The sequence below is a fragment of the Hyperolius riggenbachi genome, chromosome 3, assembly GCF_040937935.1.
Source record: "Hyperolius riggenbachi isolate aHypRig1 chromosome 3, aHypRig1.pri, whole genome shotgun sequence".
NCBI lineage: Eukaryota > Metazoa > Chordata > Amphibia > Anura > Hyperoliidae > Hyperolius > Hyperolius riggenbachi.
The window spans coordinates 54,427,395-54,451,899 of record NC_090648.1 but is presented as its reverse complement, the minus strand read 5'-3'; the positions used below and the strand labels follow the sequence as shown (position 1 = coordinate 54,451,899).

General features: G+C 44.2%; 1 protein-coding gene across 3 annotated transcripts in view; it reads right to left on the bottom strand.

Moving 5' to 3' along the window:
• LOC137562612 (DENN domain-containing protein 1B-like) overlaps nt 1-24,505 on the bottom strand; it is a 100,508-nt gene that overhangs the window by 42,953 nt on the left and 33,050 nt on the right. For 2 of the 3 annotated variants that reach the window (XM_068274116.1, XM_068274118.1), the window contains exons 4-12: nt 22,833-22,882; nt 20,462-20,578; nt 18,899-18,968; nt 18,127-18,207; nt 12,467-12,520; nt 9,086-9,196; nt 7,210-7,310; nt 3,751-3,796; nt 1,916-2,017 (exon numbers count right to left, since the gene is read on the bottom strand). In XM_068274116.1, the coding sequence (XP_068130217.1) occupies nt 1,916-2,017; nt 3,751-3,796; nt 7,210-7,310; nt 9,086-9,196; nt 12,467-12,520; nt 18,127-18,207; nt 18,899-18,968; nt 20,462-20,578; nt 22,833-22,882 (732 nt within the window). The remainder of the gene's footprint in view (nt 1-1,915; nt 2,018-3,750; nt 3,797-7,209; nt 7,311-9,085; nt 9,197-12,466; nt 12,521-18,126; nt 18,208-18,898; nt 18,969-20,461; nt 20,579-22,832; nt 22,883-24,505) is intronic. The other variant, XM_068274117.1, reaches the window with a different exon arrangement.

The window sequence follows — 24,505 nt, the reverse complement described above, 5'->3', positions numbered from 1 at the left end:
AAAACGGCACTATCCCGCGGCTAAACGAGGGTCCCTGACCCCCCAACCCCACCCCCCCTTCAAAATCTACGACCAACTTGGTCGTAGATTTTGCTGCTCTTGAGGCAGGGCTAACGGCTGCAGCCCTGCCTCTCAGCGCCGTCTATTAGCGGCGCATTGCCGCCTCTCCCCTGCCTCTCTCAGCGAAGGAAGACTGAGAGGGGCGGGGGAGAGGCGGAGATACGCGCTGACAGACACGCAAGAGGAGGGGCTGCGGCGGTTAGCCCTGCCTCAATCCGGAAGAGGGGATGCGATGCTCGGAGGGGATTTCGGGGGGCAAGGGACCCCCATTTAGCCGCGGGATAGCAGCGTTTTAGCAGGGGCACACATGCCCCTGCTGACTATGAGGTCTGAAGCGAGATTTATTCTCGCTTCAGACTCTCTTTAAGGAGATCATTGGGAATAAGAGGGAAAAACAATTTTTCAAAAAGACCTTATAGTTTTTGAGAAAATCGATTTTAAAGTTTCGAAGGAAAAAAGTATACTTTTAAATCCGGTAAATGTCACTTTTAGTAGCAAACCTAACGGTAGTGTAATTTTACATTTCTCAAAAGAAAGAGCAATACATTTCCTGACGGGGTTTCCAGGGGTCCATACGCAGCCGCAGCGCTTTAGCTAGGGATCGCTATACAGCCGCAATATGGCTGTATGAAGATCCCTGGCATTTTTTCCTATTTTCCCAATTTTTTTTTATGTTTAGAGTGCGGGAATTAAAAAAAAAAATTATGTAAGGGCCCCCCCCTGAAACTTTTTAACCCCTTGTCCCCCATGCAGGCTGGGGTAGCCAGAATGTGGAGCTCCGACCGATTGGGCTTCACACCCTGACTATACCCGCTGCAAAAAAGGCCCCTTATGCCGATTTTTGTTCCGGGCCGGGTATATGTTGGGGGGGCCCCCCAGGTTTATTTTGCCCTGGGGCCCTATTGTTTCTTAAACCGGCCCTGGTCGGCAGAAAAAGCAGAGCATGTCCAGCTCCATGATACTGTACAGGCGCCTGCCTTCTGCACCTGCACAGTGCGTGTGAGTTCTGGTAACAAGTCCTTGTCCCCTTCGTAGGGTCCCATTGCTGGGGCCTGGGAGGGTGAGGAGGTGGGAAAAGCCTCTGGATGATCCAGACACTTCCTTCTACTTAGGCAAGAACCCATTTGGAACACTTTTTACATTTTAGAAAACGCCTGCTAACACACACATAATGATAGTCTATAGGCCGCAAAAAAATCCCCCAAAAACGCATTGGTATGTGTTTTTCAATGTGTTTTTAGTTAGAAAGTTTAGAAAGTTCATTCTTTCAGCATACTTTCAATGCTTTCCTATGGTGAAAAGAAACGCATGTGTTTCTCATACGTTTTTGACGAGTTTTTGCCCAAATAAGGTAAAGGCTAATTTAAAAAAAATGATCTTTTTTTTTAACTTGTTACATCTGAATATTGATTAAAAAACGTAAACGCATGAAAAACGCATACAATGCACACAGAAAAACGCGAACGCAGGAAAGAAGGTAAAAAAACGCCCATAGCAGAAAATGAATGGTTTACTGCATGGACAAGTGTGACCACAGCCTTAGGCCTGGAACCCACTAGAAAGCGCAAAGTGCTATGGCAATCGCTAGCGATTTATGATAGCGTTTTGCAAGCGATTTTGAGAGCAATTTCCCTGCTGCTATACAATACATTAGAATAGAAATGCTCCCAAAATGATGCATGTCCTGCGATTGCGATTTCCCTAATCGCAATCACTCTAGTGGAATCTGTCCCATCCATATACATTGGCAGAGCGTTTAGGGAAATCGGTAGCCATTAAAAGCACTCCCTAAACGCTTAAAAAACCGCTCTAGTGGGTTCCAGGTTGACTTCAGCTTCATTCCTGATGTTCCTACCACATGAGGAGGCAGACTGTCCAGATCATGGAACGGGGTCTCCAGGAAGTTTGTGTCCATATTAAATATGACTGCGTCTTCCAGAGCTCCAGCGTTCACCTGCTGCCGAGGACAGGAAACATGACATAGCGTTAGAAAATGAAATAATAGCATAATAGTAAACTAAATACATTTCACTTTGGGGCGGCGGGGGAGGGGGGTGGAGGGTGTTGGCGATGCTTCTGCCACATCCCACCACAATGCAAAAAAAAAGTCAAGACATATGACCCTGCGGAAAGGGTCATATGCATAGTACCGCCCCTGCTCGTCGTTTTACTCCCTGCTGGGCATGTTTTTCTCTGCAGACAATTTGCATGACAAAATTCACACAATGTATGTCAATGGGATGCCATTGACTTGCATTAGATATTAGATGTGCAGCAAATGCAAATTTGCAAAAATGGGAAACGCCCAACAAATGCTGTGCTGGTAGCTTTGGTCTGGTGACTTCTGTTACTGCTGCCTCTCCCAGCTCTTGAAGGCAGCACTGAGTTCCAAGCCAGTAAAATACCCGGCATACCTACATGCAATTTTTATTGGTCAATCACTGACCAATTTTACCACCTCCATGTAGCATAAGGGCCAACAGACTTTTAATACCATAAAAAAAAAATATATATATATAGGCAATCTCTCATACTATATGGAAGTGGTAAAATTGGTCAATCAGTGACCAATCAAAGCTGGATGTGTGTGCCAGGGTTAAGTCAGATACACAGGTTACAGATACATGTGATCACTGGTCATGTGACTGTATATTCAGACATAGAAAAACAGTATTGGGGGAGGCGATATCTTTTTGATTAAGAGCAGATTAGGTGTGGAGATAGGGAGTAACTGAGCTGGATTCTATGTTGCCGAGAGCTCATCTTTCTTTGTGATTTTACGGCTCACTTTTTAGTTAAAAGAAACCGCAGGTAAGAGGGATATGGAGGCTGCCATATTTATTTCCTTGTAAACAATACCAATTTCCTGGTAGTCCTTCCGATCCTCTGCCTCTAATACTTTTAGCCATAGACCCCGTGCAGGCATGCAGCAGATCAGGTACTCTGATACTGCTGACTCTTTTACTGGATTAGCCATATGCTTGTTCCAGGGTTTTGACTCAGACACTACTTGTGCAAGAAAATCTGCCAGGCAGCTAGCATTGTTTACAAGGAAATAAATATGGCAGCCTCCACATCCCTCTCACCTTGGGTTACATTTAACCCATTAGAAGCTTCAATAGAGTTATCTCGTTTGAGATAAGGGCACTGCTTTTGACTTTAGTTGGCAGAACTCTGTGTTGTAAACTCTTGGAATGCTTTAATCTCTCTCTACCAGCAGAAAATATAAAAAACTGAAAGCAAAAGCCCTCTGTTATTATCTCACACTCCCCCCTAGTGACTAGTGGCCTTAAATACACATTATTATTATTATTATTATTATTATTATTTATTGTATTTATAAAGCGCCAACATATTACGCAGCGCTGGACAATAAATATATACAATGATACAAGGATGACATACATAGGGTTATACACATAGAACAAAGTTATACATACAAATTGTACAAATTACATGATCATGCAATATGGGCTGGTTAGGTAGGCCCAGTAATACAAGTACAGGCTGTCATAGGACAGGAGCACATGATCCTGTAGATTACACTAGGGAAGGGAGGACCCTGCCAGAAGCTTACAATCTAAAGGATCACATTACAGCTGTACGAATTAGAAGCAAAGAAATATAACGAGTAAGAAATAAAAAATGTGCTAAAGAGCTTTGACATGCAGGCATCTCTGATCCACTGACCTCCATCAGGCTGCTGTGGACACCAATCAGATAAGGCATTGGAGCGCTAGGAAAGAACAAGACAAAGGAGGTCAGCATAAGATACATTATATCTACCTTTCTACATGTGGCATGGGGGCTACCACAATAAACTGCAGGTGTAGAGCCCCAGGTCCTGACCAGGATACTATTTGCATGGAGTTTGTATGTGTTTGGGTTTACATTCAAAAGAATAATGGGATGTTAACTGTCTCCTACCCCCCCCCCCCCCATGATAATTACCAGCTTAGCACCAATGAAGAGATAACACAACCAGGCCCGGATTTACATGACAGGAGATGATAGGCACAGATGTATCAGCACCCTACACTTCTCACTCTATGAACCTCCAAACCCCCTCCAAACTGCACCACAGTTGTGCTGGCTGGCCCAGCTGTCACTTCTCCCTTAATTCCCTTGCCATCATAGGTAGCTCCAGGTGCCCCTTAGTATTAGGTAGCCAGAGCTACTCTTGGTATCAAGTAGCATAAGTTAGGTATTAGAGGTGCCTCCGACTAAAGGGATATCTGGTCAGTGGAATGCTGAGAGCTGGGTGAGTAACCGCTCATTTACACTCTGCTCGGGACGCTGCATAGGGAAGGCGGGAGGCACAAGGGGAGGAGAGTGAGCCGCCTTTTCATCTTCAGGCGCTGGTAGGCACATGCCTACACTGCCTTATGGTAAATCCGGCCCTGAATACAACAGTTGAAGGAGGGCTCCTGGAGAGCCAGTCTAGTCCAGGGGCCCCGGTGCAGTTGCTACCTCTGCATCCCCTTTAGCTACTGCTTCCCCCAAATTGTCCCTAGACCGTAGTGTGGACATTAGAATCTGAGTCCCATTGAGAAGCAGTTAGCGATATGAATGGCTGGATGGTTTCTGTGAAGTGCCGTAAAACTGTCACCACCATATAAATACATAATAATAATAATAGTAGCAGATTACTAAGCTCCCTACCCCCCACTCATTTATTGTTTTTCTTTATCAGGTGTTTTCATTAGATTTCTGCTGCTGTAAGCACTATGTATCACGGGCAGCACGGTGGCGTAGTGGTTAGCGCTATCCCCTGGCAGTGCTGGGTTCCCGGTTCGAATCCCAGCCAGGTCAACGTCGGCAAGGAGTTTGTATGTTCTCCCCATTTCTGTGTGGGTTTCCTCTGGACACTCAGGTTTCCTCCAACATCCCAAAAACATACAGATAGCAATGCTATGATGCGCGCCTCACGTAAGAGTAATTAAGGGTTCCAGCTACCGCCAGACCACGAATTACACCTCCCACCAAGTTGCGACAACTCGGAGGGGGAATAGAATGCAACACTGCCAGGAAGTTTAGCGGCAGCAGGGAGAGCTGTCATTCAGCTCACTCGTGGCTGTACTATATGCACACCGCTTCCTACCTTAAAGAGACACTGAAGAGAAAAAAAAATTATGATTTGTATGTGTAGTACAGCTAAGAAATAAAACATTAAGATCAGATACATCAGTCTAATTGTTTCCAGTACAGGAAGAGTTGAGAAACTCCAGTTGTTATCTCTATGCAAACAAGCCATTAAGCTCTCCGACTAAGTCTTAAGCTGGCCATACACTAGGCCGATTCCCGCCAGATCGACAGCAGATTCGATCACTGGGATCGAATTTGCTGTCACATCCTTCCCGCTACACGCCGAATTTCGATCAATTTTGCCCGATCCCGTCGATCGCTCCGTGCGGAAAATTACCGTCGATCGCCCGCGGGTAGGGAGCGCCTCGCTAGCGGCGTTCGAGTGCCCGACGACCGACACAATAGAGCCGCATACATTACCTGCTCCGCCGGCGCGACTACCCCCAGTCACCGCTGCTCCGTGTCCGCGCTGGTCTCCGGCATGCTTCAGTTCCTCCTGCCCGGCAGGAAGTTTAAACAGTAGAGGGCGCTCTATTGTTTAAACTTCCTGCCGGGCAGGAAGAAGCAAAGCATGCCGGACCTGGAGACCAGAGCGCAGACAGAGCAGCGGTGACCGGGAGGACTCGCGCCGGCGGAGCAGGTAATGTATGCGGGCATTCAGGCGGGGGGAGCGGCGGCAGCACCACCACCACAACAGATTGTGAACGGTTTCAGGCTGAAATCGGTTCACAATCTGTTTGCAGTAAAGGTAGCCATACGATCCCTCTCTGATCAGATTCGATCAGAGAGGGATCTATCTTTTGGTCGAATATGATGGCAAATCGACCAGTGTATGGCTACCTTTAGTCGTGGAGAGGGCTGTTATTTGACTTTTATTATCTCAACTGTAAGTGAATTGTTTACTTTTTCTCTGCTAGAGGAGAGGTCATTACTTCACAGACTGCTCTGAAAGACTCATTTTGAATGCTGAGTGTTGTGTAATCTGCACATATTAAAGAGTGATGCAATGTTAGAAAAAACACTATATACCTGAAAATAAAAGTATGAGAATATTTTCTTTGCTGCTAATCTTCTAGTAATTATTCATAGTACACAACCAATTCACTATATCATTTTTTCAGTGTCTCTTTACCAAACTTTGCATTGTTTACATTCAACTGTTAACTTTTCAATTGTTTTGTGTATTAACGGCAAAGTTGCTCTACTTTTTTTTTGTGTTAAATAGTCATCGTATTTCTATTAGTCACACATTTTAAAAATGGGCATTCTAATTTATGCTTATTATCCAAAGGAAAACCTGGCACAGATGAGAATAAAAAGCAGTCTACTTCAGTTTCTCCTGAAAAATGTTGTCAGCGACATGATGTATTGCCTGGATACAGATATAAACATATTCTCCTGCCTCTCACAATGTCTGGGACACCAGACATGTGGGTGTTCTGCAAAATATGAGCTAATTATGCTGTCCCTAAATAAGCATGACTATATTAATTTACATAGATGAATACATTAAAAAAGTCCATCATTTACACTTCCTGGCAGCAAGATGCTTTGCCTATAAACGGTCTTAAAGAAAGAACTTTTGTGAAAATCACGCAATAATTAACCACTTCAGCCCCAGAGCAATTTTCATATATCGGCGCTGCTCCCATTCATAAAAGGGTATTTTTCTTCTGTTTTGTGGTTTTTGCTTTCTCATTGTACACTATCGATGATTACAAGATCTTATTTGCCAAAATAATAGTAATATACCCTTATGGCACACATATTTAAAAAGCCAAGTTCCTAAGGTAACAATATATGTATTTTTTATATATTCTGTCACTGTTCTTTTTTCAAGTCTATTATTTTGGTACAGAATATGCGAAAAATGTATTGCTTTTGATTCAGTTTGTCACTAAAAAAATACACAAGACATGGGCCTTAACCTTAAAACTCCCTAAACTCTATTCTACTACTTGTCATGGTTAAAATGTTACCACATATGTCTCATGTAGTTTTGCTGAGACTTTACAAAGTTTGATCATAATTTTGAAAATGAGGGTGGGGGGCGGGAGGACAGACCAGCAGTAGTCCAGCAGATGTGGCGGTAGTGTCGGGATGTAGATGTGTTGCCAGTACATGGGGTACAGGAGGGCTGCAGAGGCGTGGACACAGGCTGTCAGCTGTACAGGAAGAAAGAGAAACACAATAAAGTCCAAATCACTGAGTTTCTGCTGCCTCTGCCCCTATTCATCTACACAAGTAATACATTTATTGCTGACAATAATTTAAAGCTAAAAACAAGGAACACCAAGAGCCCCAATAGTGTAATATGTACTGGCAACCACTGTAAAGGCAGGTGGGGAGATTTTCCTGACCCCACTCAGGAATAAGAAGTCGCTCTCTGTGGATGAGAAAAAGGGGGTTCAACCCTCCACCCAGGGTGGACTCAATATTATGTAGGAGAACAGAGGCGCCAAAAGAATAAAAGGAAGCTAAATGAGCACAGAGGTGCCTGGCTCTTCTACTGACCACATATGCTATTGCTCCATTGTTATTGCCTGATGAAGCGGGATCAAACCTGCGAAACGCGTTGCATATTTGGAGTTCATAAATAAAATATATTGACTGTCTTTACTACAGTCATTGTGTGTCTACTTGGAGGAGGTAAGTTCACCACTACCTCCTCTATTTACCAAGATTTTGTTTTTTTTAAGCTCATTTAGCTTCCTTTTATCCTTTTGGCGCCTCTGTTCTCCTGCATGAATTTAAAGCTGGCCATACACTCAGGGCCGCAACTACACAGGAGCAGCCACTGCAACCACAGGGGGGCCCAGAGCTGTAAGGGGGCCACAACTACCAGTGGCAAAACTAAAATTCCTGAGGCCCACCGGCAAAACTTTGATGGGGACCCACAATGTTCACACCCCTTCCCTCACCTCCCCCTGGTGCCATTCACGGTTTCTGGGCCCATCGCACTCTCATAAAACAAGATCTGAAGTATAGTCCCCTGTATCGGAGGAAGGGAAGGTTAGTAGCTGGAGGAGATAGGACACTGTACATTAACGTTTAGAAAGTTTAGAGAAGTCACACTTGATTAAGTTCACACCTTCCCCTGGATAAATAAGGGTAGAAGGAAGGGGAGGGGAAATGGCAGCTCCTACAGCTATTAGAGAGCAGGACAAACTGCAGAAAAAAGAGCTGCTTGGATGCCTTAAGGAAGGGCAGGAAGGGAAGGGCAGCGGAAGTGACATACATAACCTGTTCCTGTTGGAACTTTGGCACACAATGGTCTGATCCACGAATGATCTCACATGCATCAGGCTTCAGGTAGGTTACACCCCCTGTTGTCCAAATGTACTTTTAGACCACTAAGCCACGCCTTCCCTCACCCTGCTGAAAAAAAAAAATATTTCGAAGAGAACACAGCATAGTCCCCAGTCCCGGGAACGGTGGGAATCGCCTGATGCCAGATACATGTGCTTGCCGGTTGCTTGACCTAAAATGCACAAATGCCCCCCTCAAAAACTCACTGAGCCTCCAGCCATGTCTAGCAGCCTTCCTCTAACCCCTAGAGGGTTCCTATCGGCTTTCTGGCTTCCTCCGTGCACGGAATCCGGCACGTCACCTGATCCGCATCGGATCACATAACATGCCGGGAGCCAGGCATGGATACAGGAAGCTGCTAAGAGCAAGAGGAAGGCTGCTAGACATCGCTGGAGGCTCGGTAAGCCTCAAACCCTGCACAAAACAAGTCCCCATTATCCAGTCAGGCATGCCGGACCAGTTAGTTGAGACTAAGTTCCGATTGCCTGAGTTCCGGATAACGTGTACTAAATAAACTTCATGAAAACAATGTGTTTTAGTTTTGTGGCGTTCCTCCAGCAGGAGGCGCTGCAGAGACAGCGACCTATAAGCAGCCCTGACCAGGAATATGAGGATCGGGTGAAACACTTACAGTGCTGAGCTTGCTGGATGTGATGAGAATCCGCCTCTCACACAACAGGCTGGAGTATAACTGCAGCATTGTATCCACTTGCACAGCGACGAGGAACTCGGTGAGGTTTCTCTGGAAAAGGTCACAAAACAAACAACACAAAACTGAGTTACTTTCCGAAGATCACTTTCTGGTCTCAATTGTAAATGGGAAGAAAACTGTAATAGATAGCGGAGACACCGCCGCAGCGGTGAGCGGCATGGTGGCTGTCTTTGTGTCTCAGCCGGCGGCCTCCACCGTGCAGTTACATGTTGGAGTTTTGCCTGGTCCTTCAGTTGCACATAGACTGAGGGCTACGCGCGCGCGCGCGCGCGCCAGGACCATTATGCGAATAGAAGGGGAGTCAGCTGATCGGCCAGTCAGCTGACTCCAGCAGTGCTCCTGATTGGCTGAGTGACTGGGGCGGCGCTGTGGAGCGCTCTCAGTATATATAGGACCTGCCTGTCAGTTGCTCCGGGTCTGCTGTTACGAATGCTACGTGTTAGCACTCAGACCTTAGTCAGATCCCAAAGTGTGCTAGAACCAGCAGGAGCTGGGGATCCACACTTAGGCAGACTTTGTTGATAGCTTAAAGTACTAATTGCATTGTATTATTTGTTATGACCTTCTGCTAGCCCTAACTACTCTTCTGCGTACTGATTCTGTACTTCTGCCTATCTGATCCTGTTGCCGACTCAGCCTGTATACTACTCTGATTTAGCCTTCTGTCTTTGTACCGCTCCTGTGCGTCTGTTGCCGAACCTGCTTGTCTGACTCTCCTGCCCTCACCAGTGAGTCTAGTCCCTGGTGAGGGATTCTCAGTACAGTTTGATCACCTGCTCCTCAGGTGACCAGTAGCTGCAGTACAGTCTTAATCACCTGCTCCTCAGGTGACCAGTAGCTGCAGTACAGTCTTAATCACCTGCTTCTCAGGTGACTAGTTATACAGTACTGTCCTCATCGCTTGCTCCTCTGGTGATTAGGAGCTACAGCTCAAACTAAATCACCTGCCCCCTCAGGTGATCACTTGCGGCAGTGCAGTCTGAATCACCCACTCCACGGGTGATCAGTACCCTTTGTCTTACTGTGCACCACCCGCTCCTCGGTGAACTGTTTGCTAGTTCGTCTGCATCTCCAGCTTGCTGGAGTGCTGATTCCTGTGTTCTATAGAGATATCTCCGACTACCAGCTCCTCTGGGGGAGTGGGTATTCCTATTTGTATTACTGTTGCACCAAACACCTATCTTTACATCTGGTTGTCCTGTGTCTAGCTATACTCTCATTATTGGTGATTCAGCAGATCACCACATAATCAGGTATAGCATCTGTATTATTGGTGATACTGCAGATCACTAATAATCAGAAATATCTGTCCTTGCTGACACCAATCGTTACAAAAACATGTCCCAAATGGCTGCTAATTTCTAGTAAGCGGAGACAACACCCAACCTTTGTAATAAATATCTATTTAACATAAAAAATAGTTAGAATGAGTAAAACAAATTGACTAAAGTTTTGCTAATTTGTTTAGCTAGCTGATTTATTTAATTAGTTTAGATGTCTCATGTACTTTTTCTTGCTTGATAAAGGGGGTTGTAACATCCAAAAGTTAAAAATTGCCAAAAATAAGTTAGTGCCAAACAGGTCCTTATTTTTTTTTCTCTTGACCTTGTCTGGTTGCCTTTGCCTAAATGTAGGACCTGTGCAGTTAGCGGGATTTTACTGTGACTCCACTGCAATAGTTCCATGTAAATTGAAAGGATATCGAGAGCCTTTTTTAATGTTTTTCTTTAATATGTTCCTCACAACCTGATTTTCAGCAGTAATGTCCTCAGGCAACTGATAATACTCCTCACAGCTGGATTCAGTCTGGGATGACAGTTATTTCTCAAGTGGCAGGGGATATAAATATTCAAGTTAAACAGGTATGCCTTGTGGGTAAAAGTCCACTGTATTCATTAAAGGGTGGGAATTTGGATTCCTACCAATGTTCAGTTATGACAGGGTCTCTTTTAAAAAAATACAGAGATAAAAACATGAGACTATTTGAGGTAATGACAAAAAAATAAATAAAACAAAGATCTAGCATGCTAGAGAGTAGCTAAAACAAACTGAAAGAACAACATGTAAGCCATACCCAGGCAACTTACTCACTGAGCCAAGTTATGTGACAAATTATAGACCTCCAATAGACCACTACACCATCTCATGGCAGGAAGAAACTCCTATGTAAAGAAAGACCACTAAGAAGTATTCTAGCTGACCAAACTAGAAAGACCACTGGAGACAAAATGGGGTGCTGACACGTCAGGCAAAGGATTGACATTAACGGGTAGACCATAAAAGAATTGTCAAGGAGCTGGCAGTGAATGAAAAGCTATTATTGAGCCAATAAGAACTTGACATTAAACAAAAGGTCATCATCGAGCCAGAGAACAGCTGACACAACGGAGAGAGCCAACAAACTGAACGTGTGAGGGAGACGACATGAAGAAAGACAAACATTACATCAGTAAAGAACTAATATAGATATAATGATCCTGAAAAAAAGCAAACAAGGAAAAGCAAGCAAGAAAAACAGAGCTTGACAAAAGGAAGTTTGTCATCAGAGCACCAGAAAGGGGCTGACACAAAGAGAAAAACATCTCTGGGGCAATTAGTAGAATATATATAAACACCTTCACAAAGCCAAAGACGAGCCATGGTGAATATACCACCATGGAGCCATAAAGCAGGGGCATCTTTTAGGAAGTTCATCATCACCCTTGCCAATAACTACCTCAGACAGCAGGATCCCCACTGAACCAATAAGAACTTGTCATAGAACATTTCATTAAAACGATGATAACTAAATACCTGACACACAGAGGAGAACCACTATGGTACCTGGCACATACAGAAGGAGCATCACTGACCCAATGGGTAACTAGTACAGAAAGAAGGACCATCGCTGAGACAATGAAGACCTACCACACAGAGAAGACCCACTATTGAGCCACCAAGCACCTGGCACAGACAGACAAACATCAGTGACTCACCCAATGAGCACCTGACAAAGAGCCAATGAAAATCTGATACAGGCAGAAGGACAATCACTAAGTAACTGATGCAGAAAGAAGGACAATCACTGAGCCAATGAGTACTTGACACAGACAGAAGGACCACTAGCAAGCCATTGAAGAGCTGACAGAAACGTGAAAACTATTGTTGGAAAATGATGAATACACATAAGATAGAATCAATCAGATGATATCATCTGAAGAGCATTGGAGTTCCACCAGGAGGTCAGAAAAAACAGGTAGGAGGCAATAAGAACTGACATAAAGAGGAAATCATTACTCGCTTTCTAAGGAATTGACTTACATTTTCTGGAATTGTTGGCAGTCTTGTAGGATCTGGAGCCACAAAATAGGAAAACTGCGAATAGAAAAATGCAGAATCAGGGCTAGAGCATCAGTCGCTGTGGCCAGCTGAGCCATGGTGCTCAAAAGATCTGAATTTTATTTCCCACAGGTTATGTTCACAGCTATGACTATTTGGTGTAAGCATATACAAAGTAAGATGAGACAGCTCAGGAACCTTAGTGAAGTTTGGACAGACCCTCTACTGTCCACAATGAAGTAGACAGATTGCATTCATGCCTGGCTAAAACCATCAATACCTTGTGTGAACATTGCAAGGGAGGGAAGACCTGATTTGGCAATTACAATAAATATCCTTAGGTTTCCAAAACAAAAGAAAACATGATGTAATATAACAATTCTGTTTTGGAATTTATGGAGATGTGGAGACAACATGGTGGGTAGGACAATGTGCTGGAGCTCCAACACAAGAATGAGGCTATTGGCTGTTTCTCATGGCCAGTGTCCAACCAGCCAACCAATTTATGATGTATTCGTTCTACGCCAGGGGTCTCAAACTTGCGGCCCGCGGGCCATTTGCGGCCCTCGATACAATATTTTGTGGCCCTCGCTGGCAAAAGCTTCCTTATAGTTCGCTTCAGTGCTCCCAAGTAATCCGCCGCATCCCCGCAGCTAAACGAGGGCTGCAGAGCCCCCAAATCGCCCGGGGGGCAATCCGCTGGCATTTCCTGGAAGGGGCATAGCTTTCAGCTTCAGCTCTGCCCCTCCTGACGTCAATCGCCATACGGATCGCCACCTCTCCCGCCCCTCTCTGTGAAGGAAGAGTGAGAGGGGTGGGCAGAGGCGGCGATGCGCCGTGATTGTGAAATTCCTTATGCGGCCCAGCCTCATCCTGACTTTGCCTCCTGCGGCCCCCATGTAAATTGAGTTTGGGACCCCTGTTCTACGCTATTTCAAGGACTGGTTGGTTTTCAATAAACTAAGTGAAAAATCATTTAAATGTAACAATTAATAAGGCATGGGAAATTGTATTTTTATTTTTTTATGCAGGTCTCCGAAACAAAGACCTGTACCACCTGCTATTAGTACAGAACGCTGCTGCCAAATTACTAAAAAACCAGCCTAGCCACTGTCACATTGCACCGATTCTTTGCTCAATGTACTGGTTGTCTGTAAAATGGGGAATACTCTTCAAGATTGGACGGTTGACATTCAAATCCCTGTACAATCTGGGCCCTGGATACATGAAGGACTTGCTGAAACTGCACCACACCCCTCACAACCTCAGATGCCCCTAACATTTGGAACTTCCTACCACACCCAGTAAAGACAGTCCCTTCCCTGAAGTTATTCAAATCCAGACTGAAAAGCCACCTGTTTAGTCTGGCATTTCCGGACTAGAGTTCTTCCTCTGTGCCACAATTTACCAATCAACCAATCACTGGTCTGAGCCATGCTTACGCGCTTTGAGTCCTACAGGAGAAAAGCACTTTACACATGTTGTTGTTTTGATAACCCTTTTCTTTCCCGACTGCTAAACAGGTTGCAGCTGCTGTTCCAGAAGTCCTCTGAAAGTCCAGGGGCGTAATTACAAATCATGGGGCCCCAGCAAAACTCTTATGGGGCCCCTCAATGTTCACACCCTTTCCCCCTGGTGACCCTCACAGCCTGGGGCCCATCTTGCAAGGGTCATATAACAAGTGTGGCCATCAGGATCTTCACACCGATAACAAGTGTAGCCACAAAACCCCCTGATCTGAAGGATGGACCCCTTTATCAGAGGGAGTTAAGTTGTAGTTGGGGCCCGCTTACAGCTCTGGGCCCCAGTGGTTACGCCCCTGTGCAACATCCCGCTTCTTACGTGGCTCACTTACCAACAACTACCAATGAAAGATGAGTAATGTTTCAGAGAAGAATGATGCTTAGTTAAACTCATAACGCCGGAAGCTCGAGTTTTTTTTTAATTATTGATCATCAGTACCAGATATGATAAAGCAATGTGAGTGAGGAATGACTACACAAAATTAGGAAATGCATACCTTACGCTACCAGGTTATTTAAATTCAAGGGCCCGTATGCAATTAACATTTTCTCTTAAGTTTTCTCCTGGGTGATATATTCAAACTCAATAAAATGCCTTTTAAAGGACATCCAAGGTGAAGATAAACTGATGAGAAAAACAATTGTATCCATCCTCCTTCTCTTAAAAATGACTTTTTTATTTAGATATTCCATAGTTTTATTTTATATTTAAATCTAGTTTTTAAGTTTTCACTATTGTATTGTCTCTGCTCAATGACACATTCATTGAAGTATGCCGGAACTCAAATCCATGAATTATTGACCCTTTTTATCTCTTTCCTGCTCTCAAAGGCCATTTACTGCCAGGAAAGTGTTTTATGACTGTAATTACTTATCAGTGAGGGTTATGCTGTAGTCTGACGCAGTCTGACCCGGACAGAAACTTTCACTTGCATATCTGATCTTTAATTCTTTCAGAAAAAAAGGAACACAGCATAGTCATTTGTGTGCTTGGCACTGTACATACACATGTCTATCTCATCATGTCACAGCACCTCGGTTGTCCTTTAAACCACCAGAATGCAGTAAAATACTTAAAATCATTTTGATAACACTTTATCATCTACTTTTTGGTACTTTTTAATTAGCAAAGTGGTAAAAAGTTAGACCAAATAGAAAATGAAAAATTACCTCCTAGGAGAAAACACAGGAATAAAAACTAATTGCACCCTTTGTGTCTTGGATTTTGTTACACATTTATTCGTATTAATTTTGTCACTGTAATTCCCAATTCTGTATTTTGTACCAACTCTTTGTATTTTGTATATTGGTGTATATTTTGTACCCCATGTTTGTTTTTTACTTTGTACAGTGCCACGAAATATGGTAGCTCTTTGTAAATTAATAATAATAATAATAATAATAATAATAATAATAATATGGACCATAGTATTGTCTAGGCTGAAATCCAATAGCCAATTAAAATTCTGCATTTACTATTGGATACAGATATATGAAATGCATAATTTGCTGTATGTGTGTCGCTCACCTCTTGCCTAACATTGATTGGACTGGGTCACAGTAATGGATGTTTAGATAACTCTGCCTTGAGTATTGGGGAAGATTTATCAAAACCAGTGCAAGGCAATTTTGCGCAGATTAGGCTCAAAACAGATGCAGAAATGGAGCAGCTGCTCAGAATGACCAGAACCCTTGAATTGAAAAATCTTCCCCAGTTTTGCTCCAGTTTCTCTTGCGCTGGATTTGACAAATCTACCCATTTCTTGTCTAAAGATTTTGCCTTTTCACTTCCCTGGAAGTGAAACACAAACAAGTCTTGAGCAGCTGATCAGAGCGACCAATCAGAGTCCTGCTCCACTTTCCCGCCAGATTTCCCTACTCTATGCACAAATTCACTAATATTATAAATGCAAAAGATTGGATGTTTGGATGTTTGTTACTCAATCACGCAACAATGGCTGAATGGATTTGAATAAAATTTGGCACACACATAGTACATTACTTGGAATAACATACTTTTCATCCTCATAACAAAAAAGTGGGCGGAGAAAAATACAAATTTCAGTGCAAATTTTTGATGCCAAAGACTGCAAAGCTCACAAACTTGGCCATTGAGTAATTGAGTAATTGTGTGTCAGGGTGTAATGATCCGCTCAGCTGTCTGCACGGGCAGACAGCTGTTTGACCATTTCTTAAGTCTGAGGGCTGCAGGTCTCTGGAAAAGAGACCTGTCTTTTCTTTGCAAGTTTCAGATCTGCTCTGCTGCTGAGGAATTTGCATACATTTGTTATGCAAATTGCCTAGCTGCCTCCTTTGAAGGCTGGCAGTATAAAAGCCTTGTTCTCCCAGAATCCTTTGCTGGTCATCCGTCATGGTTTGTTTCTGATGAACTCTCCTAGAGTATCAGCCCTGTTTATTTGCTAAAGTTTACCTTAGAGTAATTCTTGGGACTGCACTAGGCAGCTCCTCTAGTGCAGTCAGGTTGCCTTATCTGTTTTGTCTGTGTTGCCTCACTGCTGCGATTGTCCTGTCGTCAGCGGTGGTCGACAGGAAATCGTTCTGTCTGTCTGGGGTGCTAACCAGAGCAGCGGTTGCTACTGGTAGCCCCTTCTGTTCATCTGTTTGGATCGCACTAGCCTCTAGCGGTAGCGGTTGTGGATCCTTCTGATCTGTGTTCCTGGAGCGTAAGCTGGAGCAGCGATTGCTACTGGCTACCTCATCTGTCTGTCTTGTCTGGATCGCACTAACCTCTAGCGGTAGCAGCTGTGGATCCTTCTGATCTATGTTCCTGGAGTGTAAACTGGAGCAGCGGTTGCAACTGGCTACCTCATCTGTCTGTCTTTTTTGGGTCGCACTAGCCTCTAGCTGTAGCGGCTGTGGATCCTTCTGATCTGTGATCCTGGAGCGTAAGCTGGAGCAGCGGTTGCTACTGGCTACCTCATCTGTCTGTCTTGTCTGTTTGTGCTCCTTTGTGTTACTTGTGGCTAGTTAGGGTGGCGTGCTTGTCTCTGTTGCGCTTTTCGTGCGGAGACTGCGCTGTAAACGCGTTCGCTGTTGCGAATGAGTGCGGTGTTCGTGTTTAGCTAGCGTTTGTTATTTTCCTTATCTTTTATTGTTGTTTGCTGTGCCTTTGCTACTCTCGTGTTCTGATCAGCCTTGTGTCACTTCTGGCAATCGTCTCTCTCTTGCGATTGCGTTCCCGCTTTGTTTCTGCGAATGTGTGTTCACCGTCGCTGGGTGGCGACTAGATTGGGGAACACACATTTAGTCTATCTCTGTGCTCTTCTCTTTAAGGGCTGTTCAGCCCTGCATTGCTTTAAATCTGTACAATTCCCATCTGGCATCTGTGGCCGTGCAGAGGCTGTGCTCGTCTGCACTCCACAGCGCCATCTACCGGTGGGAATTGCCCTCTGCTGGTGCATTGCACCTAACCTGGGTTCACCTAATTATACGCTTGTGGAGGGTTTCTGCTGTGTCAGTGCGCATCTTGTGCGCTGACCACGGAAATGATTTCGCAAACGTTACACAGGGTTAGAAAAAGTGGGTGCAGCCAACATCAGCCAAATACATACCCGGGCAACACCGGGGCATCAGTGGGTGGAGACAAATTCAAATTTCCCTGGGAAAATGTAAACTGCAGCCATTCTTACACTGTTTATGGTAGGGTTCTCAAACTTTGTACAGTTCGTCACTGGGTGACTGGGATTAATATTCAAAAAAGTGGGTGGAGCCTACAAGAGCCAATCAAAATTCATCCATTGATTTTCAAGGGATATATTTAATTGCTGCCATTCTTGCACTTTTAATGGCACAAGCCTCAAACCTGGTACAGTTGGTCATTGGGTGACGGGTTCAAATTCAGAAAAGGGAGTGGAGCCACAGCCAATCAGATATGTTTCATTTCAATGCAAACTATTGATGCCAAAGACCGCAAAGCTCACAAACTAGGCCATTGAGTAATTGTGTGTGAATGTTAGAAAAAGTGGGCGGAGCTAACACCAGCCAAATACATACCCGGGCAACACCGGGCCATCAGCTAGTATATTTATACAAGGCGGCTCCGCCCCAGCTCCCACTACCATTACAGGACCCCTCATGCGCAACAAATGAAGAACTCACCATTTCTAAGCTTAGAGACCCATTCACCTCGGGCACCGGATGGTCGTACAGAGACTGCAGGATATCCATGACCTCGGTGAGCTGTCAGGGAGGAGGGGATAATGCAGGAGAGATCAGAGGGAGCTGGATACAGAACAAGGCAAAAGCACATCTATTTGTGGACTATAAAAATCCTGTGATAGTGTTCATATTAGCATGCTAAGGATGATGCTGGAGAAGAAGATAGTGTGCTGTTAAAGGAAATCTGAAGTGAAAAGAAACTTATGATATACAGTAATGATTTATATGTTTAGTACAGCTAAAAAATAAAACATTAGCAGCAGAGATTTGAGTGTGTAAACTGCAAATATTAGAGAATGACGCAATGGTATAAAAAACACTAAATAACTGAAAATAAAAATATGAGAATATTTTCTTTGCTACTAATGTTCTAGTAATTATCCGTACTACGCAACCAATTCATTATATCATAACTTTTTTTTCGCTTCAGTGTCTCTTTAAGCAACGTGTTCCCCAAGCAACATAGGTAGTGCGTACTTCCCCCAAAAAATAATTAGGCAGCAGTGTGTCTCCCCAAAGTAATATTATTAGGCAGTGTTAATTACCGGTAAGTCTTTACTGCTTAGAAAATAAGCAAAATGCTTATGAAACTTTAAATGAACTCCTTAGATGTAGGTTCTGGCAGTTTCTAAAGTACCAACAAAGGGGAAGGAGAACCGAAAAGACATACAGATGTGAAAAAGCTTAGAACGCATACAAATTGAATTCTCACCTGATCTTTTACAAGGTGCTCTGCAATGTGGTTCAAGAGCTTGTAGAAAAGCTCAAACCACGGCAAACAGCTGCAAAACAAGATAACAAACAGCACAATGAATAATTTAAGGGTCATTACAACTAAACAGATACCATATTATTCGGAATAAAAGACCAAGGGCCATATGCAATTCACTTTTTCACCTAAGTTTTCTCCTAGGTAATATTTTTAAACTTGTCAATAAAATGCCCTTTAAGCCTCCAGAAAGCAAGCAAATACTCAAAATAATTTTGATACTACTTTTTCACCTACATTTTGGTACCTTTTCCATTGCAAAGTGCTGAAAATGTATTCTAAATTGATGATCAACAATTATCTCCTAGGAGATAACTCAGGAGAAAAAGTAAATTGCATATGGGCCCAAAATGGGGAGAAAAAGTAAATGTGTCTTACATTCCAAATACAGGGAGTTCCCGACTTACAAACGCTCCCCAATATGAACTTCTGACCCGCAGCGATATCAGAAACTCCCTATATTGTCCCTGTGTCCTCCTCTGCTCCACTGTGTCCTCCTCTGCTCCCCTGTGTCCTCCTCTGCTCCCCTGTGTCCTCCTCTGCTCCCCTGTCTCCTCCTCTGCTCCCCTGTGTCCTCCTCTGCTCCCCTGTGTCCTCCTCTGCTCCCCTGTGTCCTCCTCTGCTCCCCTGTGTCCTCCTCTGCTCCCCTGTGTCCTCCTCTGCTCCCCTGTGTCCCCCTCTGCTCCCCTGTGTCCTCCTCTGCTCCACTGTGTCCTCTGCTCCCCTGTGTCCTCCTCTGCTCCCCTGTGTCTCCCTCTGCTCGCCTGTGTACTTCTCTTCTCCCCTGTGTCCTCCTCTTCTCCCCTGTGTCCTCCTCTGCTCCCCTGTCTCCTCCTCTGCTCCCCTGTCTCCTCCTCTGCTCCCCTGTGTCCCCCTCTTTTCCCGTGTCCTCCTCTGCTCCCCTGTGTCCTCCTATGCTCCACTGTGTCCTCCTATGCTGCACTGTGTCCTCCTCTGCTCCCCTGTGTCCCCCTCTTTTCCCGTGTCCTCCTCTGCTCCCCTGTGTCCTCCTCTGCTCCCCTGTGTCCCCCTCTTTTCCCGTGTCCTCCTCTGCTCCCCTGTGTCCTCTGCTCCCCTGTGTCCTCCTCTGCTCCCCTGTGTCCTCCTCTGCTCCCCTGTGTCCTCCTCTGCTCCCCTGTGTCCCCCTCTTTTCCCCTGTGTCTTCCTCTGCTCCCCTGTGTCCTCCTCTGCTCCCCTGTGTCCTCTTCTGCTCCCCTGTGTCCTCCTCTGCTCCCCTGTGTCCTCCTCTGCTCCCCTGTGTCCCCCTCTTTTCCCCTGTGTCCTCCTCTGCTCCCCTGTGTCCTCCTCTGCTCCCCTGTGTCCTCCTCTGCTCCCCTTGAATAAATGAAAGCAGCAGCAGCATGTCTTGCTCAATCCATTTGAACCCGCGGTGATCAGAGACCTCTCCTATCTAACTAGTGCTGGTCACGTGTAATGAAGGCGGCACTAGGGGAACAGTGAGAGAGTGATGTACGCGTCATGTATGCGTCAGCAGGAGCCACTCACCTGAGGATACATGTGCAGCTCTTGGCATTCACAGAGAGCCGGCAGAAGCCAAACCGCTGGTAGCCCTGGAGGTCAGTCAGGGTGAAGCTGAAGTGCTGGACGGAGGCGTTCTGCCATCTGTATCACAGGGCCATCAATATGGGGGAAGAAGACAAACATCAGTGTGATAGAGAAGAGCAGCTATCATGAGAAGAGTGTGCAGAAAGAATAATAAAGAGAATGCGGAAAAGTCAGGTGAGACATAAAAGATGGGCTGCTGAGAAGAGCAGAAAGTAGGAAGACATACCGGAGCCAATGCAAATGCTGGAGCTAAAGATAGTTAAAGGACTCTTGACCCGAGGAAAAGGTACTCAAGGTAAGCACAAAGGTATGTTCATGCTGTATCCACATACATCTGTGCATCGTCCATTCTCCTCCTTCTTCTCCCTCAGCCCCTGTAAGTCCCCATGATCCCTGCCAAACTGGTATATGTGAATGGAAACTATAGAGATGTGTAAGGATGAGTGCAGAGGCTTACCCCTCATACTGATCTCTCCCATGATGCTCCGTTCCCCTGCAAAAGACCAGTTAGCAGCCAAAACTTAGCTGACCTTTAACCTGTACTTACTCGGCTGCGCATGCACAGTATGTCGGATCCACATGTATCAGTTTAGCTCCGGTATCCTTTAAGGGGAGTTAATGGGGCGGGGAAAAGAAGGGAATGGGAGGGTGATGGGAGGGACATCACAGCAGGCCTGCCTCTTCCTGTCTGAAAATTTAACTTTAGCCAAAAGTCACATTTTTTAAGGGCTAATTATGGGGACTGGGGTGAATGACGAGAGGACCACAGAGGTATGTGGATCCAGCTTGAACATACCTCTGTGGTTATCCTTGGTAGCTTTGCTTTAAGGTTAGTGGAAGAACAGGAAATTCATTTATTGGGCATAGAGGGATAAAATTACCTAACTTAAACGTTAAGTGAAAATAAACTGATAAGATAAACAATTGTATATATCCTCCTACTCCTAAAAATGACTTTTAGATATGCCAGTTTTATGTTATGCTTAAAACATTTTTTCAAAGTATATTTAGTGTTTAGTCTCAGCTCAATGACACATGCCTGTACTGCTAAAATATATGAACTGGAGCCCAGTTCTCTGCCAGGAAAGTGTTTTATGGTTGTAATTCCTTATAAGTTAAGGATGCTATAGTCCAATTGGGTCCCAACTGGAGATAAACTGTCAGTTGCATGGCTGAATATTAACTCTTTGAGGCAGAGAAAGAAGAAAAGAAACGTGGCACATGTATTTGTGTGCTAGGCACTGTACATACACATGTCTACCTCATCATGTCACGTCACTTAAAGCGGAATATAACCCTGCATTTCAACTTTGCTCTAAAACATTATTTACAGTATATTATATGCAACCAGCATTTTTTTTTTTACTAGACCAGCATTGGAAGGGTTACACAGAGCTTTAAAGTTCCTTTAGATTTCTGCAGACGCATCCGAAGCTGACATAGATACATTTTGTTTACATAAATGTATCTAAGTGTTGAATGTGACTCATCTCTCTGACTGAGGAGCTGGAGAACAGCCAAAGAGTGTGTAACATTTATAACTTGTTACATTCTATTTAGTTAAAATGTATCTATCTGAACTTCTGCATATCTCTCCATGGAACTTTAAACCTCTGTGTTTAACCCTTCCAATGCTGGTCTAGTAAAAAAAAAATGCTGGTTGCATATAATATGCTGTAAATAATGTTTTAGAGCAAAGTTGAAATGCAGGGTTATATTCCGCTTTAAGCTTCCCTTTAATGGAAGACGGGAGATTAGGGTTAGATGTTAGAAAGGGGACATTGTCAAAATCATCAATGAAAAACACCATAGAATACACAGTGTAGGAAACAAAGGGGAACTGCGTAGCCAGATTGTGTGTTAACATCCAATCAAGCCTTATAATATCTAATACATATGCCACTAAAAGCTGAGTGAAATAATGGTGATGTGATTTCGATAATGTGCGGTCATATACTGTACATTGGCAGTCTTGGTTTCATTGTTAACAAGTTCTACCTATGGGTGTTGCATATGACCGGAGTTGTACACACCGTAATTCACTAACCAGTCAGCAATCCTCACTACGCTCTGGCATAACCCAAGAAAGGTTTAAAAAAATGTCATCAACTTATCCGGACAAATGTAAAAAGAAAATCTAGTCCAGGTTGGCTTATCACGAGTGGTCAGAAGTTGTCCAGCTCAGGATTTTCACAAATGAGCCCCAATGCATCATTTCACTGTTCTACAGAGCTTGGAGAAAGGTGAATGAGAACATTGCAAGAGCGACATGAGACACAAAAGAGAGGTTGAGAGCAGCAGACCTTATTACCTGTCTACATCAAACGGAAAGCAGAACTTTGTGAGTGTTGTGACGGAATCCTAGGAGATAATAACACAAGGGAGACATTATATATACTGCTCACACAAGCATTTAAAGAGAAACCGTCACCAAGGATTGAACTTCATCCCAATCAGTAGCTGATACCCCCTTTCCCATGAGAAATCTTTACTTTTTCTCAGACAGATCATCACAGTGCTTTGTATGGCTGATATTGTGGTGAAACCCCCCCACAGAGTGATGTCAGGACCATGGTTCTGACATTACACTGTGGGAGCCTTGTTGCATTGTGGGAAATAACAGCTGTGGCCAACTGCCAAAAAAAGCAAGCAGCATCTCCTTCCACAGACACCACCTGCTAGCAGCAAAATGTTGCCATGTGATAAATGTCAGAATGTTTATCAGGGAGAGAAAAGATTTTACAATGGGCAAGCACTGGCTAAATCATTTATACATAATTATTCTAAAAATAAAGAACTTTTTTCCTTACATTATTTTCACTGGAGTTCCTCTTTAAAGAGACTCCGTAACAAAAATCGCATCCTGTTTTTTATCATCCTACAAGTTCAAAAAGCTATTCTAATGTGTTTTGGCTTACTGCAGCACTTTCTGCTATCACAGTCTCTGTAATAAATCAATGTATCTTTCCCCTGTCAGACTTGTCGGCCTGTGTCTGGAAGGCTGCCAAGTTATTCAGTGTTGTGGTTCTGCTATGAACTCCCCCTTCCAGGCCCCTCTATGCACACTGCCTGTGTATTATTTAGGATTAGAGCAGCTTCTCTCTTCTCTCTTATCTTTTAAAAGCTGGATAAATCGTCCTCTGAGCTGGCTGGGCTTTCACATACTGAAGAATTACAGACAAGGGCAAAGCTGTTTGCAGGAAGAAACAAGCAGCCTGAAACTTCAGTGCATGAGAGATGCAGGGGGAAAGAAACACACAAATGATCTCTTGAGATTCAAAAGGAAGGGTGTATACAGCCTGCTTGTGTATGGATGTATTTTCTATGTGTGGACATATTGTACATCAACCTACTTTCTGTTTTGGTGGCCATTTTGTTTGTTTATAAACAAACTTTTTAAAACTGTTTTTAACCACTTTTAATGCGGCGAGGAGCGGCGAAATTGTGTCAGAGGGTAATAGGAGATGACCTCTAACGCACTGGTATGTTTACTTTTGTGCGATTTTAACAATACAGATTCTCTTTAAAGTATACCTGAAAGGAGGAAACTGGAAACAGGATTGATAGTTACCTAAGCTCCCGATAGTATATAGACCCTTCCCATTCCCCCATCCAGCCTGCTGTTCCAGCACCGGCTGCTGGTAAAGTTATTCATCCTGTACAATTGAACAGAACTCGCATGCCCAAGCAGGGAGTCTGGACTCAAACATAGGCAGTAGCAGTAGCACCCATCCTCGGAATTAGTTGGGGATATGAGTATTTCTGAAGAGCTACTCGGTGGAATAGCGGAACCAGCCAACAGCGCTGGACAGATAAATGATAAGGCTTTATACTAGGGATAGCTAACCTTGGCACTCCAGCTGTGACAAAACTACAAATCCCATCATGCATCTGCCTCCCTGAGTTATGCTTAGAGCTGTCAAAGTATTGCAATGCCTCATGGGACTTGTAGTTCCCACCACAGCTGGAGTGCCAAGGTTAACC